We start from the raw sequence: 18,177 nt of genomic DNA, 5'->3' as shown, positions 1-18,177 counted from the left end.
ATCAGATTATATGAATGAGGGAAAGTACGTAAACACTGTGTACCGATTTGATCAGCACGTCACTGTAACACTAACAATCACACGATCGTTTCTGATATTTTACACTAAGGAAATAAATCACAAAAACATTCACTTCATAATTTAATTTTTATTAATTTACCAGTCATTTTGTTTAGATTAGTTTTAATCTCGAGCAATAAAACGGCAGACGATTGAACAATCTACTTTTACAAAGAATGTAATGCTGAAACCGGAGTGTGAGGGGAATCATCACTACGGGAAAACACATCGGTTCATATTCCATATGTATGTAGCTGCTTCTGAACACATGAAGCATGACGTGAAGGATGTTTCAGACACACCGGAGGAAGCCTGACGCCGAGTACAACATTACACCACAGACATGCTTTTTTTTTTAACAACATTTGATTAGTCACTTTACAGTAGCACTTTTAAGAACTCAGGATTACATTAGCAAACTGTGATTCACAAGCGGCTGGTTTTAAATGTGCAAAGGATGATCAGATTAATCAATATTTTTGCAAGATGAAATTTGAAAAAGACATCGTGGTGAATTCTGTAGGAAACGACTCCCTGTACATATTCAAATAATTATGGACATTTCACAGATCACATACTAATGGGTGACTCATGGATACTTCAACAAAGTCATTAGGCATCTTTGGCAGTACATCTGAATACAGTGGCAAGGAGTGTGTATGGTTTCCAGTTGAATATGTGAACAGCTAACCCCTAGATGGAGGCGTTAACGTCTTACAAGTTGGGCGTCCGCTCTTTCAAATCACCTTATTCCCTAAAAACGATTTGAACAAAACTAAAAATCAAGAGAAATACACAAAGTCCTCTTCTTAACAGTCCCTAATCACTGTTGAAGCCGACAGCTACAATCCAATATCTGTGCTTCCATTTACCCACAATGCATCTTGTTTTGTTAACCCTTTAAATTCATGTATAATCAGTTTATTGAGGGGACGCTACATCATGACACATTACATTTAACTCATTTAGACAGGCAGCCCACAGCATGTTACTCACTTTCTCTGTTTATATATATATGTATCTATTTCATTATTTATGTACATGCCCTGTACAAAGTGCAGCTATACATCACATCATTTACACACGGGTCCAAACTTTTTTTAGTACATAGGGATTTAGCTCAGGAACTGTTAATATTCATCCTGTGATTTTACTGAGAAGATGCATCGGCTTTCTGCAGCGGGACTCCCACATAAACCGTACCGGCGGCAAACACCTCAACATGTAACCACACTGTGTCAACATCAAGGCAAGACGTCTTGTTTTCTACGGTCTGAAAACTGGTGTTTTAATCGTGATTACTACAGAGATGTGCGCTGACGATGTGAATGTTTGCAGTGGATAAAAAAAGCTTGGCAAAGCAGTCCTAAAACCACTCTCCTAACCCGACAGAGGGCTCGTGGACAGGCGCCTGGAGGACACTAGGTTGTGCGTTAGTTTGTGTAAGAGGACAGCGGGTTCTCTCATGCCACGGAGAACCAAACCTCAACCTGAGAAAACATTCAGATGATTGGTTCGCTGGCCGGCTCCGTTGTGATTGGGCAACCGCTCTGAGATGTCCCGCCCCTTAGCCTATCACGTACAATGTGTTGGAGCGCTAGCCAATAGAAGTGCGAGTGTCAGGTTGAGGTTTGGTCGCCTAAGTGAGAGCGATGAGCAAAGAGGGAAGCGACCACAGACGGATGTTAACCACCAAAGAAAAGGTCTACACACAAAGGACAAAACACAGCGGGAAATAAGTCAAATCGGCGCTAAGTTTTCACACAATGGGATGTTTTATCACATGACAGATTTAGCAAAGAGCAGGCGAGCGTTGGACGAGCAGCAGGGAGCAACATCTGGGCGAGATTAAGATGAAAAGCAGCATGAAAAATGACTTATTTTAAACTGAGAGGGTGGCTGTAGTCGTACCGTAGCAGTGCATCATGGGATATCAATAACGCTTCGACAGTAAATCCTGTTGCCCGGTGGTTTGTGTACAGTGTGGCTCTCAGCGACAACAGGACCATGAGGGTGAAGCCAGCAGCCAGACAAAACTAATGGATTTCACGTACATTTGGTGCAACGTTATAATAAATAGGGATGGTGTTAAAGGAAAAGTACAATCATAGGCCTTAAATAACTTCGCTAGAGAGCCATTCGGATGGAAAGACAAACACTTCAAAGGATGTGTGATGGAGAATCTTTACATTTTAGAGTGGATATTAAAGCAGGAAGCTTTCAACTCGCCTGCCAACATCTTTTTTTATATATAATATTCTGCATCTCGATCAGGTTTGTGTACTTCAGACAAAAGGTAACGGTGTTCTTTATGTTAACGCTTCAAACAGAAGTATTTTCACTAAAGCATGAAAATAAATGGCGAGTTATATCCGATGATTATTATAGAGTGCCGTCAGTGTGAGTGATGCTGGATCTAAGCTGTGGCTCTGTCGCCTGGGAGAGCCATAGCATTCATCCGGGCTGTGCGTGAACTGTACGTGCTCGTGTGTGCGCTTTCATCTGTACAGCGACCTTGCGTGTGTGTGTGTGTGTTTTCTTTAATTGAGCATCACTACAGTTGTCTCTAAACCAACTAAAGTCTGGTTACCATCCATCGTCTCTCGGCCCACGTTTCTCCCCTTCTTAACCCCGGCCACGGCCCCTCATTGGACCCCCACTGGCCCCTCCTCTTCATCAACTACTGGAGCTCCTTCATCCTGTTGAGGGCGGAGCCGGCCTGGAACCACTCGATCTGATTCGCGTTGAAGGTGTGGTTCAGAGTGATCGACTCCTGGCTGCCGTCGCTGTGTTTGATCACTGCCGTCACGGGCTGGGGGGGGGGCAGAGGATTCACAAAGATACAGTCATTCAAAAAGGAAACTGTCCCGTCTTTGTGATCATAAAGTAGGTATGAAAATACTGCGTTAGTACAATTAACACTTCCCATAATTAGGGGTTGGGTAGGGGAAATTAAATGTATATCACGATATATATATATCTTTCTATAATTTGCTGTAAAGGTTTTATGAGATAAGATTATGCTTTCATGACGCCACATTTTGTGAATGTTAAATCTCATAAAAAAAGAAACTATATGAAACAAAATGCATGTGTTTATAAGCTACATGTGGGAATGGGGCTACTGAGACAGACAGTGAATAGAGAATCATAAAATAAATGTTTTTAGACCAATAAGAAAGGGAACATGTTAAAGTAGAAAAGCCAAAATGACCTAAAACCTAAATGTACGGTCCTAATAACGAGCTAACATGTCTCCTTTAAGAGAAGGCCAGCTGTCCCGAGGATGGATATTTCGTTGTCAGACTGCTCACCTTGCCGGGAGCGAAGGTCTTCAGTCCAGTGATTGAGATCTTGTCGTCGGGGCGGATCTTGTCGTAGTCTTTGGGGTCGGCAAACGTCAGAGGAAGAAGGCCCTGTTTCTTCAGGTTAGTCTCTGTGGGGAGGAGAGAGAGAGAGGTGCAAATATGAAACCCGACAGCGTCATGCTGGACGTCAGGTAACCAGAGAAGAGCTCCTTGTGTGTCAGGAGAAGATCAATTACAGAGACACACAAGGTCATGGAGAATAATGCATGCGAGTGCGTGTGGCTGATTGATTAGCGCTTCTCAACAATACGCTACTCACACAGAATTCAAGCTGATTTGGCCAAGACCGAGTAATCAACAGCATTACTTTTGTGTCTTTCTGGTTCTGATGAAATGTGTTCACACGAATGACTGCAGGCTTTCAACATGAAGCCTCCTGTAACAAGCTGGCTCTAAAGGACACTAGTTATTACTCGGAGACATCCTTTTTCTCACAGACCGTAAACAGGCCAGTAAATAGTCATCTGTTCTGAACTAGGGGTGCAACAACTAATCGACTTAATCGATTAAAATCGATTACCAAATTAGTTGGCAACTAATTCAGTCGTCGATTCGTTGGTGACGTCATCACATGTGTTCTACACCCCGTTAAGCTCCAACGTTATCGCTCTTTTTTATCGGTACAGGAGACATTTAAAACATATGTCATATGTATTATTGCTACATAAACGTTATATCGCAGTCTTAGTGTCACCAACTCCGTTTCTAATATGCAATATGACTACAAAATGCGTCTATAATGTATTTTCGATCTTCCCAATTCAGACGAGAGATCTCTCCCCCGCCTGCTTGCGAGGGGGCGGGGCAGTTTACACACACACACGCAGCTGCTACATGCATGCAACACACACACACGGAGGAGATGGCGGAGAGAACGCGCTCCGAGGTGTGGTTAAACTTTACCCGTCTCGATGCTCGTTGCCAAAAGTGGAATAAGAGTTTAGCATGTAAGGGCGGTAACACGAGAAATGTGTCTAAACATTTAGCAAAAGTGCTCCACATCCAGACGGAGGAATGCACCGGGTTCCACTGTCTTTCTAGCAGCTCTGTAGCCCCGCCCACGAGGAACGTTTCCACGTCAGGTGTTCTGTATGCTAGCAGCAACACACGGAGTTAACTACATTATACACACATGGGTAACTGAGTTATTTATTTTGTTAAAGTTTCAGCTATTCTGTTTACAGTTCTGTCATCACATTATTTAATACGATTTGTTAAAACATTGTTGTTTCTTTTGATGTGAAATATTATGCATTTAATTAAAATAAAAAGCGATGTTAGTTTTGTTCACAATTTGTTTAGTTAGCTTATTTCTTGTCAAAAGAACCATTAATACTATCGTTAAAAGGACCGGATCGATAAGCAGTATCGATATAAGTAGTAGTACAGTTAAAACCTTAACGATCCGAATAATCGATTAATCGTTTCATTAATCGATAGATTAATCGATTATCAAATTAGTCGTTTGTTGCAGCCCTGTTCTGAACCCATAACACTCATTGAGACGCTGCCTCCCTTCGACAGGGATTAGGTAAACGAACGGTTCGAGTGAAAGTGGAATGAAGACAGAGGGATGTTGGCATGGTGTTTCCCATCTGTGGCGGCAAACGGACCGTGGATTCTGGCGAAGCTCTTGACGATGATGGCGCGTCCTCCCAGGTGTCGAGGCTCCAGGGCGGCGTGCTCTCGGCTGGATCCCTCTCCGTAGTTATCGTCTCCAACCACCACCCAGTTCACGCCATTGGCCTTTAACAAAGAAAAGGAAGTAGTTGAAGTGCTGCTGGGACCAGGATAGAGGAGACAAAGAAGGCCCATGGAGGAGACTGGGAAGTCGGTTGCTCAGAAGGTATGCAACTCGAATAAGAATGGGGCTTCTCTTTGTTAGCACTAGCATACAGCATGCCACACAGTCCACCTTCAGTTGGGTTCATCGGGTACACTAAAACAGAGCAGTAATAATGCGATAAAGTGTGTCTTTCTGACGGTTGCTATGGTGCGTTTCTTCTCCAATTTCAATTTAAAGAGATGCTCAATTATTACCAGCATTACACTTTTATCCAAAGCAACCAGCATACACCTCACTATGGTCGACATGTTTGGGGTTAAGTATAAAGGACACCCAAGATGTTAACAAAGGGGACTCGGGATCGATAAATCAATATGTTGTGTCAAATCATTGATTTATTTAATAGTAGCCTCTTAATAAGAGAGAGTGTGCCGGTCTTTAGGGCAAAAGGTCCTCGAATCAGCCTCTTAAACATTTAAAGAAAACCCCTAACCCAGGGGGTCAAACTCAAATACACAGTGGGCCAAAATTCAATGGGTGCTAGTGGAGGGCCGGACTGGTTCAATGTTTATTGCAGAACTTATTGAAATGAACTTGTTGCACATATTAAACCCTGAACCAGATCCAGGAATTAGAAATGATCCTGCGGGCCGAAATTAAATCCACCACGGGCCTGATTTGGCCCCCGGACCGTGAGTTTGACACCTGTGATCTAACGCATCACAGTCTCCCTGCTTCCACTCCTACTGCTATCTATTACATTTGTACTTTATTATTTGCCCCTTTTGTTTGTTTGTTTGTTCACCATGTAAAGCGGCCTCGGGTCCCTTGAAAGGCGCTACACAAATGTAATCTATTAAAGTATAAAGGTAAAACATATCAACAGCAGACAAGAGTCCAGACTCACCTTGTAGTGGCGGGCCACGTCGGGCACTCCCCCGAACTCGCCCGTCAGCAGGTTCTTCACCTTGTTGATGGCCTCGTTGTCGATGTTGACGGCTCCGATCAGCATGTTGTTGGAGATGTTGTCCAGGTGGCCGCGGAACTTCAGCCAGGGCCCAGCGGCACTGATGTGGTCCGTGGTGCACTTCCCCTTCACCTGGAAGTCAAAGTTATCGTCACTCTTTCAGTTTGAGTGGACAGACAGAGATCGAAAATACCGTTTCCCACAACCCCGAATACAAATATTATCCTATGTCACACAACAACAGACACATTTATAAATATGCACACATTAAGACATAAATAAAAGCACACCAATCAATATATACAAAATAACATAGAGGATCAGAAAAGACGTACAAAGTAAACTGTTTATTCGCATCACACACCAGCACTTATATAGTTCTGCGGAGTTTCTCTTCGCTGCTCACCTTGATGAGGACCCTCATTTCCTCCATGTCTTTTCCGTGCCACCTGTCGAAGGGCTCCAGCAGCTGCAGGCGGTTACTGGAGGGGCTCACGATCACCTGGACACGCACGATCACTGTTAGACACGAAGGCTCTTCCAAACATATATTCTTTTATGACATTTGGCAGAAAACATTAATGGTGGTTTTTCAAGACGTTTGTCCGAAATGCCTTTTTTCTTTTTTTACACAAAGATCAAATAAAAACAGTAAAAAGTACGAACAATACGAACATTAGGGAGCGATCAGGACTTCACAGTAAAATCATACGTTTGTAAAATTTAAATCTGGCCTATGAGGTTTTACGACATCAGTCCACTTCCTCCATCGAATAGTTCCAGATTGTGATTGACAGGTGATGTTATCCCCTCCATTTTGTAAATGTCCAAGAATATTTCCAAAGGACAGACATTTATTTTCTTGCCGTTTGTCTTTGTAGGAATGAGATTATCATTTAGTTTTCCTTATTTAAGTTTATTTTAGCAGTTGTTTATGCTTTTGTTTTGAAGGCACCAGTTGATTTGGGTAATCATTGGCTGAACGATCAGACACCAGAAAGGCAGATGGGTTTTAAACACACCCATTGTTCTTTGTATGCTGGGTCATTGCCACCCAAGGAAAACAGACTAAGATTATCTACCTGGAGCCTCCGTGCAGTTCAATTTGTTTTAGCTTTAAAGATCCAAACGTGCTGCTTCAAGCTCTTCTGGGTTTATGACAGAAGACGCTCAGATCAGTCTGAAATGGCGGTATTGCTTTCCGGATGGTCGTGATGAAATACAGTGTCTTTGGAGAGAGAAATCACCGTCAGTGCGGCGCCGTCGGCGGGGGGGTGCTGGTAGGTGTCCTGGCCCGGGTCGAAGTCTTTGGAGGGGAGCTCGTCACCGGTGGGGGGCTCCAGCATGAACTTCTCTCCGTTAGCGGCGGTCAGATAGTCGGTCTCTGGGTTGAAGTCGAGGGTCCCAGCGATGGCCATGGCTGTGACGATCTGTATTCAATTACATAATAAGGGTGAGACACACACACACACACACACACACACACACACACACACACACACACACACACACACACACACACCACACACACACACACACACTTATTTTAGCACCTACCGTATTTACAATGTTGTTTTTAAACTGTCTCTTGTATGCATGGTTTTTATGAATCTGTTATTCCATGATGTTTATTTATTGTGTTCCTTTCTGTTGTCTTCTTGTTACCATAAGTCTGTCTATTGATTTTAATGTAAGTATGAACGTCTGAGTCTTTCTTCATGCGGGACTTCTTACCTCAGGAGAGGTGACGAAAGCATGAGTAGCCGGGTTAGCATCATTCCTGGCGGTGAAGTTCCTGTTGTAGGACGTGACGATAGTATTCTTCTCTCCCTTCTTCACATCCTTCCTAAAGAGTCAGAACACAGAGCGTGTTAGTCGGAGGCGTTGTGCTTAACATACATTGCTTTTATTTGATATTCAGACTTTACTTTGTATACTTTTTGCAGTGAGCAACCCGTTTAACATCAGGTCACAAGACTGACATATTAAATCTCTACGGTCGGCTCACAGCAGATACAGAGTTCATTACATGCAGCGATATAGAAGTGTGGGAACAAACATGTGGAAGATTTCACTGGAAACTGAAGTAGTGAAAAATCATTATGTGAGGAACACTTAACTGTAATGTGTGATGTTATAATGGAGGTGCGTACCTGTCCCACTGACCGATGCAGGGTCCACAAGCATTAGCGAGGACAACACCGCCCACATCACGCAGGATCTTCGACTGGAAGAGGGACATTCTGAATTAGAGTAAATCCTTTCCTTGTGCTCAAAGAAAACGCCTGCATAGTATGGGTCACGAAATGTTAGTGGGACTGTGACTCACATATCCGTCTCTCTCGATGGTGGCGCGGATCTGCTCGGAGCCGGGGGTGACGGTGAACTGGGCTTTGCACTTCAGACCTTTGTCCAGAGCCTGTTTGGCCAGAGAAGCCGCCCTGCCCATGTCCTCGTAGCTGGAGTTGGTGCAGCTGCCGATCAGACCTGCAGGAGACAAGATGAGAGGAGAAATCAGAACAAGGAGGCGCAATTTACTTTGTTTATCGGGTTTCTTCAACAGCATACAGTTATTCTATCAGAGCATGCATCAAAAGTAGGTAAACAAATCTTCACTTTATAGAACAATAGGTAACTTAACACCAGGGCAAACTAAATCCCACCCAGACGGAAGACAAAAACTGACACAACAAATAAATACAGAGAAAACCCGTCAGCTAAAACAAAAATGTCAATAATAAACAATAGATGTCAGTTCGACGGCAGCACCTCCTCCCCGCGCCCCAATTAGCTCTGAAAAAGATTGGCGGTTTTCACATTCTTCTGCATGAAACGAGAGAAAATCGTGGAAAAGGAGAACACAAAAGGCTCATTTATTATCTTAGTAATATCCTACTTAGTCTTTCAATGACTCGTTTTGCACGCTTTACTAGTTCCACCCTGAAAGGCCTCGTGACCGGCTGTAACGTGAGATCCGGTCAATAGCGCGGCTCATCGGAACAAAGGAAGAAATATCAACTTTCACGAGACAAAGCATTTAAACCCTGTAAGAGAATACAGCCGACGTCACAGATACTGACCGACTTTCACCTCCAGGGGCCAGCCGCTCTTCTTAGCCGTGGCCCCGATTTCAGACACAGGGTGGGCCAGGTCGGGGGTGAAGGGCCCGTTGATGTGGGGCTTCAGCTGTTGGAGGAGAGAGAGCATTTTTTTAATGGACAACACTTGAAGCCGACTTTGACTTACAGCATATGCAAGGTTTCGTAGGTCAGCGATTCTTAGTGTAGATTTTTTTGTTTTACTGCCCAGCTTCGGGTCATTTATTAAAAACTAGTTTATTTATTTTAATGCAGTTCTATGTTGACAATCTTGTCCTAACATAAAATAATATTTCATAGCAGGAAAATCCTCAACTGAAATGATCTGAGATTTATTTTTGACATTTTCAACTGTTTGGAGGACATGGTGGCGCAGTGGTCTGTGCGTTTGATCATCAGATCAAGGGGGCGCTGGGGAACTCCAGTTCGAAACCCGCTCCCGCCCCACTGTGTCAGGCCGTTGTGTCCTTGGACACTTCACCCGAATTTGCTCCTGTGGGTATTGTCCACAGTAGATGACCATTACATGTGTGATCTGTGTAATGTGTATTTGTAAAGCGATTTGAGAGTCTTTGATAAAGCGCTATAATAAATATAAGGATTATTATTATAGTTTATTTTTTAATGGACACTTGAAGTCTCCTTGGAATAACGTTGACTTACAACATAGTGTATGCAAGGTTTTGTAGGTCAGTGATTCTTAATGTAGATTTTATTTATTTATGTATTAAGCTAATGAATTTATTTGTGCAGAAAATAAAAGAATATTTCATGGCGGCAACATTTTCAAAACCTAAATGATCCCAGATGTCTTTTTTTACACATTGTGTCAGTATTAAAATGTAAGGTACCTGGATTTCGTTGTATAACTAAAGCTAGTACACATGCGTTAATCCCGTTAAAATAATTAGTGGAGTTAATTTTTTTTGCGTTAACTTGACAGCCCTACTTTTTACACATTGTGTAATTCCCTATCAGTATTCAAATGTAATGTTTTTTTTGGGCCAGAGTGCCTTTATTCCAGAGAGGGCGTTACATTGAGAGACAGAGGGGAGACATTGCCTGAAAAGTTGGGCGGGCTCGGGTTTCGAACCCACCTGCTGGCTACTGTCGTGACACACTGTCATTGATTGCATCTCTGCGTGAATGACTGGATCATTTCACCTAAATGAAATCAAATTAAAGGATGTTGTTGAATTAGCTTCACATGTCGGCCCACTGAGTTCTGAACTTGCCATTTGGATCTAGAAAGGCCTTGGGACGATGTTTGATTTCATTAAACACAATATAAGCACTCCACTCTGCTGTTGTAGTATTTACTGTATCGAAGCTCTTAATACGATTGTTCATATTTAAAGCCATCTTTCTCCCGGCCCCTCGCTTTGGATCACTTTCATCAACCGGCCCCATTCCAAACTAATTGAATAGCCCCCTGTAGATAGTCTGGATTTGGGACATACCTATAAAAAGTCTTACATGATTCATGTAAATGTTGAGACTCACCTCGCTCAGGTTGATCTCAACGACCTGATCGTATTCACAGCCGTTATCTGGAACCAAGTCTTCTTTGAACTGATCGGCCAACACAGCGATCTCTGAGAGGGAGTGAAGGAGGAGGAGAGGAAGCCGTTGGTCAAACACCTTTCATCAATACTAAACTGAGACCGACGGGAAGAGACTGACCTCCACGGCCGGTTTTCTCCATGTACGTCTTCATGCGGTGGTTGTAGGGGAAAACGGACGTGGTGGCTCCGATCTCAGCGCCCATGTTACAGATTGTGGCCATTCCTGTAAAAAACAGTGTTATTTTAGCCTATGAGTAAAATAAACTACACTAAAGTTGAAGAAACTAATCTTTTATTCCAGCAATGGGTGAATGTTAGTCGATACGCGTGTTGATAGTTAACTTAATCAAATATATCACACAAGATATATTTTTCACCGTTTTTGCTGAAATGCATATTGCCTCTTGGGTTTACATGCTTGTTTAGAGATATTGTCACTAACATTTTAGCCAACATGAAGACAGAATGAACATTTACACCCCGACAGAAATCAATAAACAACAGGCTCTGACAAAAAGAAAAAAATCATGAATTATTAAATACCTTAAACGATACTTAGGTCATTGATCGGAATTATTTCTGGGAAAATGTATCGTCTAATGAAAGTAGTGATTGTGCCAGGCCTAGTCGCTGAAGCGGTCACCGTTCTCCCCATTATTTTCCTTCACCGGTGTTTTTAGTGTAATGCATGTGATGTTGACCTGTGCAGGAGATGGAGTCCACTCCCGGCCCGTGATACTCCACGATGGCTCCGGTGCCGCCCTTCACAGTCAGGATGCCGGCCACCTTCAGGATCACGTCCTTCGGTGAAGTCCATCCAGACAAACTTCCCGTCAGCTTCACTCCAATCACCTGAAGGGGGAAATACGCACAGGTTTAAACAAATAGAAAAACCAAAACAGACTTCAGTGACTGAGCACAGGGTTGAGTGCTCATTAAATACAAATAATCATTGGGAGATTTTGAACACTCTCCCCCACGAGAGACTGCTTGCTCCCTCAAGAGGGAATGACGGGCTATTTATGACAATCTGATCACCTTTTCTGGATTATTTGCGTACTGACCTGAAAGCTTTACTTCTCTGGAGGGGTGGGGGGGGGGGGGGGGGGGGGGGGGGGACACTTGAGGCTTCTGTTAACCGATTACCCTAACCCACATATTGCAGACTGAAATTATATTCCTCATATGTTTGATTGATATTCCAGCATGATGTGTACGTACACCAGAGGTCGCGTTAACAGAATATGTTCAGTCTGACGGATTTTTTTTAACAATGACGGACAAATCTGAAAGCAGTCCGTCATTTTGACAGATTAGAACAAACTCGGAACAGCGCCAAAGTTTCCCCGCAGCGAGGCTCCGGTGTTATGCCGTGTTATGCCGTGTTATGCCGTGTTATGCCGTGTTATGCCGTGTTATGCTCGCCCTGCGAAAAGGAAATGATACCGTTTCCAAACCCAACTGTGCCGAACAGATCATTGAGATGTCTGAGTTTTGGCTTCCCGCTGTGCACGCTCCCGCGAGGTGCAGCAGCCATGCACAACACGGCACATGTGAACTGTCCCCCCCCCCGTTGACTGTTCACGAGCATGCTCCCCCCCCCCCCTCGTCAGAGTTGTGTAAAGGCCGACGGGTAATTCTGGATTTTGACGGAAGTTTTGCGATCCTGTCCGTCAAAATGGCGGGCAGCGAAAAAGTCTAGCGCAACCTCTGATGGATACACATATTTTATTTATCCTTTGTGGTCTATCTATATTATTGTGATTATGTAAATGAGGATTATTATTATTATTCAATTGTTGTCAAATTGAGGATGTGCTGTGTGGCTGTCTGTGGGGGGGTGTTGTAATAATAAATTGGATTTATATAGCGCTTTTATAGTACCCAAAGACGCTTTGTTGTGCATTGTTCTGTATGTTGCGTTAAACTCAATAAAGAGTATTTATAAAAAAATTAAATAATTAACAAGATGTCAAAAACTCACATTGGGACACTTGAGCTCCCAGGGGATTCCTGCCATGACGTCCACAGCGTCCGCTCCACCCACTCCGATGCAGATGGAGCCGAGGCCACCGCCATTGGGAGTGTGGGAGTCTGTGCCAATCAGCATCACTCCGGGGTACGCATAGTTCTCCAGGATGATCTGTCCAAGGAAAGGGACGAGACGAGTCAGTCACACTTTTATCTTGGGATGAAATTCTCCACAGATTACCGTTTTTAAAATGACTTCTTTGGAATGTCCTTTTCTGGATGGACAAATAAATCATTTTTCAATGTAGAAGACATTTAAAACGTTATTATAAATCAGTGTACGGCACCTGATGGATGATTCCTGATCCGGGTTTCCAGAAGCCGACTCCGTATTTGGCTCCAGCAGAGGCGAGGAAGTTGTACACCTCCTCGTTTACTTCCTGTGTTCAGAATGATTGGTGAGGAGTTATTTTCATATAAGGTACATGAGTATGCTTGATGTTACCGCACATAATAAACTTGGATGCTGCATTAAATCCTAAAATGTAACAGTTATTTGATCAAGCAGCTTAAATTCAATAAGAACTATTTTTTATGAGGGCTTCGGGCAGAAAACGACAATGCTGACAGATGGACAAAGGGAATACACTGCTATTAAGATGACCAAATGTTACCTTGACTAACATTATTTGGCTCAATTTAATTGTGAGAACACAACTCAAGATAAATATATAATGTAGGTATATTCATTTTTTGCTTTACAATCAAATCCATCTCAACACATTTCAAAATGTTCCATCAATTTCCTGAATTTGCAATTTTCAACCATTGACTGTACTATGAATGAACTATAATGCAATATAATATATACATATAACCTCCATGTATACGTCTCTTTCTGTCCTCACCTTGGCCCTCTGCAGGTCCTCCACCCCTCCGATCTGAGCCTCGATCAGATGATCGCAGTGGATGGTGGAGGGCACGGCCACCCTGGGCAGACCGCTGCTGATGAACTGCAGCATGGCCATCTGAGCCGTGGCGTCCTGCATGGCCACGCGGTCGGGGCGCAGGCGCAGGTAGGTGCTGCCGCGGGCGATATCCTGCCCCACCGGGTCGTCCAGGTGACCGTACACGATCTTCTCCGACAGAGTGAGAGGACGGCCGAGCCTGGAGGAGGGGATTAAGAGACGAGGAGTGTTTATATCGCCGCAGAGACTACAAATGTCATCAATATGGCTAGAAAAACTCAACCAAAAAAAGGTGTGTCGTTGATAGAAGCTGGAGAGGTTTTCACGTTTTGTTCGACTACATAGAAAAGATCAGTAAATATCCCCATGGTGAGTCTTAAGCTTCTGTGGGCCTTAAAATGGCGGTTGCCAACAAGTGTCTAAATGCAGGGGTAGACATTAAGGGTAAAAAGCCACTGGCCCTCCGGGCCGGTGGACTTGTATTATCACTGGCCCCACCATTGTAACCCATTGTAACCATTGTAACCATTGAAACCATGGTAACCACTGGCCCGGAGCATTCGTCCAAAAGAAATCGACTAATAATGAAGAAAATTAACACATTTGTTGCCATAGTAATTTATGCACTAACTACATTACTACTTGTACTACAACATTTGAACAATCAGTTCTTCCTCATTTTCCTCAATTGTTCATATTTGGTTTATTAAAATAATGATATTGTGGTCATTGTTAAAAAATGTCTGCTATTATGAGTATTATTATTATTATTAGTATAATGCGCTTTCTGCCTTCCTGTCATTAGGAGTTAGACATGTAATGGCTATAGATTAGATTAGAACCTTCATTATCCTAAACTGCTGGGACATTTCCCGAAAGCCAATACCTTTATATTCTCTACTCTTCCCTTGCTGTCAGCATAGGTCGGCATTGATGCACAGAGCCGACAGAAGACCTTGTTTATACTGGCATCATATTGAGAGGTGCAGTGACGCGTCCTGAAACCAGGAAGTAAGCTGCTGGTTCCCTCCACAAGGGTTTTGGAAAATAGCTGGAAATAAGGTCTGTGGTCTGTGTCACTCTCCTTTAATTCCTCCGGTGACTTTCTTTTATTTGAAGATTGTTTTTTGCCCGGCGCTTGGCCAGTTACCGCTGGTATTAAAAACATTTTGGCGAATGGTAAACAGCCGTTTGCTTTTCACCCAACAACGACAACCGACTCACGAAACGCTATGTTGTAGCGTTAATAAACGAAACAATTTAACTAAATTGCTAGTCAAAATACCACAGGAAACATTTTTAAACAATATTTGTAGTGGCCCGAGCGGGCAAGTGGAAAGTACGTTATGCTGCCCGGGGTGTCTAAATAGTGCTTCCGGGACATTTATGATGTGGAGCCCTGAAATGAGACCACAAAACATCCTCACGCCAAACACGCCTTCAGCTTAACGGTGGTGACCATGATGTAGCTTGTTTAAAGCCTCTCGTTAGCTTTTTAGGGAGATCTTTACGATTACGATGCTAACTTCCAGGCAAACAATAAAACGTACAGCATGTGGTGACCTCAGTAGGCGGGAACAGCAAGACGTCCAAAGTTAGCTCTGTGGGCCCTCACTAGTGAGCACTGTAAATGTCAGAAGATTAACCGTGCAGCTGCCATAAACACCCGCCATTCCTCATGAGCCAAACTGTACTCGTCGGGCACTCTGTGTAGTTCTGACCTTTGGCGCACGATGTTGATGTTCTCGTGCATCTTCTCATAGTTCACGGTGCTGTTGGGCTCAAAGCGGCTCATGGCTACCTTGGCCTTGGCGTTGAAGGCCGAGCAGACATGAAAACGCCTCGCCCCGCTTCCGAGGACCAGCTAGAGCAGAGGGAACAAAGGACCGGTGTGAGAAACTGCAGCATAAACAAAGTTTTACTGTAAAGAATAACACATGAATGAAGAAGAAGATGAAGAAGAAGATTCAACTTATTGTCATGACGTAGTACAGGAACTATGTAACGAAACGGTTCCTCTGCGTTTGACCCACCCTAGTGTTAGGAGCAGTGTGGGGAACGGTGCCTTGCTCAGGGACACCTCGGTAGCACTTTGTCTTTCCAGGACTTGAACTGGTGACCTTCCAGTTGCCTAGCCAAGTCCCTATGGACTTCGCCACCACCGCCCCAAATATTTGAGTTATAGACGCAATAAAGCGTGGAAGAATGGGACCACATGTAAAACATAATCTTGCAAGAGCACCAATAGGAAATACAATGTGTCGTGTGTAAAAACACAGACAAAGAATCCTCTATTTTGGTCACAAAGGCTCGGCCAGCTTCGTTAGACATTGACATTATGATAGAAAGACAACTCTCAATTTCCTGAGCAACTCATTACTGGACTTTATTTGTCATTTGTTAATCTTTTACAATTGTACTCCAGTGGACAAAGGTGCCCTACAGGTAAAAAAAAAAAAAAACAAGAACCCTTTTGGATATATGGTTTTGCCACATAAATAAAAGACAGTCATTAAAAAAAAAAATCCTTCTACAAAGAGAAGTTCGAGCCTCATTTACATTTTCTTTTTGCTGATGATGAATTCATTTTATGAATTCGTTCGTGCTGGGAATCTTTTTTAAAGTTGTCAAAATAGGGTATCTCTAATCTCTACTTTCTTACACAAAATCAGAATCTGTGGACACTGTAAAAAGCATTGTAATAACTTAATGTCCTTTAATTGTGCATTGCAAGCTTTATTATGGAGCAAAACACACAGATATAGTCCTGCATCAAGATCCTGGAAGAAATGAAGACACTGACTGAATAACGTTTTTGGCTGTAATTTGCAACAGTGGAAAACTAAGCTATATAAGCTATATTACAGGATCATATTTAAATCTGTCTCCAATGAGTGACCTTAGTCTACACAAGAGGGATGCTATGTTGATATGCAGGGGAAGACACTGTGCTCAGAGGAAACTGGGTGAAAGTTCACACAGCTCATATTTCAGTGGTTAGCCTCCCGCTAGGCTGGTACTGAGAGTCTGATACAGGACCCTGTGGACGTGTGAACACTAGAGGCACAGGCAGAGTACATCAGAGGAGCACTATCAACAACAAAAAAGAAAATCAGTGGAAATAAACCAGGAGCAGTGGAGAAAATCCTCAGAGGGCCATTCCCCTAGCTCTGGGAAATGTTGACTTTTATTAGTGGGCTTTTTATATGTCCACTCAATGCTGTGCTATCTATCTAACTAAGGTACCATCTCATAAACTAGACGACAGCAAGGAATGACACATCTCAAACGTATCCAACTCAAGCACACTACACTGACAGCCATGTTTTTCTTCAGTCGAAATAAAGCTCCATTTCTGTCTGTAATATAACAGGTTTTTTTTTGTTCATATTAACCCTGTATTTTTTCCTTGGATGTTATCTGATGCGAATAATGGATGAGGTCATATGTGATTGTTTACAGGTGGGATGACATTATTGTGGGAGCACATTATTTGGATGTACAGTCTGACATTTAAATACAAATAATGAGATTATAAAATGATGAATCGCCAAGCAAAGCAAGCCCTTACCTAGCAGACAAAGCACTAAATATCGGTACATGCATTGTTTTATAGCAGCATTTCACTTCCTTATTTATTGTATGTGTGTTGCACTTTTAGATGAGATTCTCATTGCAAAAACGATGTTGTAACTATTCTGCAAATGAGGGGAAAAAACTAATCATTCACCACTGAGTACAACAATGTATGACCGAGTGTAGGCTGTCGGTGACTTTATAAGAAGCATACATGTGTTTACATCCTAATGTATACAGCTACGTACCGAAGGCCCTGTGCTATTTAAAATGAATATATACAATCTTATTTCCTCGATTTCCCAACAAAACATCAGAAATACAGTGCAGGTCATCACTCCCAGCTGTCAGGAGGAGCTGTGCGCATTAAGAGAACTCTGTAACCTTGTGATCACCTTGCAAATATCAGGCCACTGGAGACCGTTTCCACAAAACATCCAGCTGATATTGATTTAACTACATATTGACACTATAAAAAACACGATTTAATGTTTGTTATTGTAAACTCTGGGTGTTTTTTAACCGTTACAAGGCGACGCTTCCATGAGTCACACGAGGACACGGTGACCTGAGAAACGGTCGCTGTCTGCGCACTTTACCCGTTAACCGTCAAACTTAAGAGAAAAAAATATGACTATACAGAAACACATTTCTGTTGTCATGTATGTACTCGAAAACAAGGCGGTTAGAGAGTCTGTAAAAGATAAAATAACGTTTTCTTACCCGCAGTCTGGTGACAGTCAAACAGTAAGACGCCATTTTGTTCACTGACAAAGATGTGTGTCGCCCTCATGTGACGTAACTGGCTTAGTGCCCAA

At 42.9% G+C, this 18,177-nt stretch overlaps 1 protein-coding gene across 1 annotated transcript; it reads right to left on the bottom strand.

Moving 5' to 3' along the window:
* Nucleotides 1-133: 133 nt before the first annotated feature.
* On the bottom strand, nt 134-18,169 carry LOC117450620 (aconitate hydratase, mitochondrial-like). Its single transcript, XM_034088475.2, has 18 exons — nt 18,083-18,169; nt 15,505-15,647; nt 13,724-13,982; nt 13,163-13,255; nt 12,829-12,987; nt 11,546-11,696; nt 10,963-11,067; nt 10,783-10,874; nt 9,262-9,367; nt 8,511-8,668; nt 8,335-8,408; nt 7,916-8,027; nt 7,429-7,611; nt 6,588-6,683; nt 6,122-6,313; nt 5,042-5,174; nt 3,375-3,496; nt 134-2,872 (listed from the first exon to the last, which is right to left on the bottom strand). The coding sequence occupies exons 1-18, from the start codon at nt 18,116-18,118 to the stop codon at nt 2,741-2,743; spliced, it is 2,346 nt and encodes a 781-aa protein (XP_033944366.1). The 5' UTR covers nt 18,119-18,169; the 3' UTR covers nt 134-2,740.
* Between the last annotated feature and the right edge of the window lie 8 nt (nt 18,170-18,177).

This window comes from Pseudochaenichthys georgianus, chromosome 8, assembly GCF_902827115.2.
Source record: "Pseudochaenichthys georgianus chromosome 8, fPseGeo1.2, whole genome shotgun sequence".
NCBI lineage: Eukaryota > Metazoa > Chordata > Actinopteri > Perciformes > Channichthyidae > Pseudochaenichthys > Pseudochaenichthys georgianus.
This window is presented reverse-complemented; position numbering and strand designations above follow the sequence as displayed.

Bases quoted from the DNA above. Each gene is read 5' to 3' on its own strand.
- LOC117450620 (XM_034088475.2), bottom strand. From the start codon at position 18,118: ATGGCGTCTTACTGTTTGACTGTCACCAGACTGCGG. The intron at 9,368-10,782 runs GTGAGTCTCAAC...CTCCTCCAACAG, and splicing joins TTGAGATCAACCTGAGCGAG to CTGAAGCCCCACATCAACGG. The intron at 8,669-9,261 runs GTCAGTATCTGT...TGTCTCCTGCAG, and splicing joins GCCCCTGGAGGTGAAAGTCG to GTCTGATCGGCAGCTGCACC.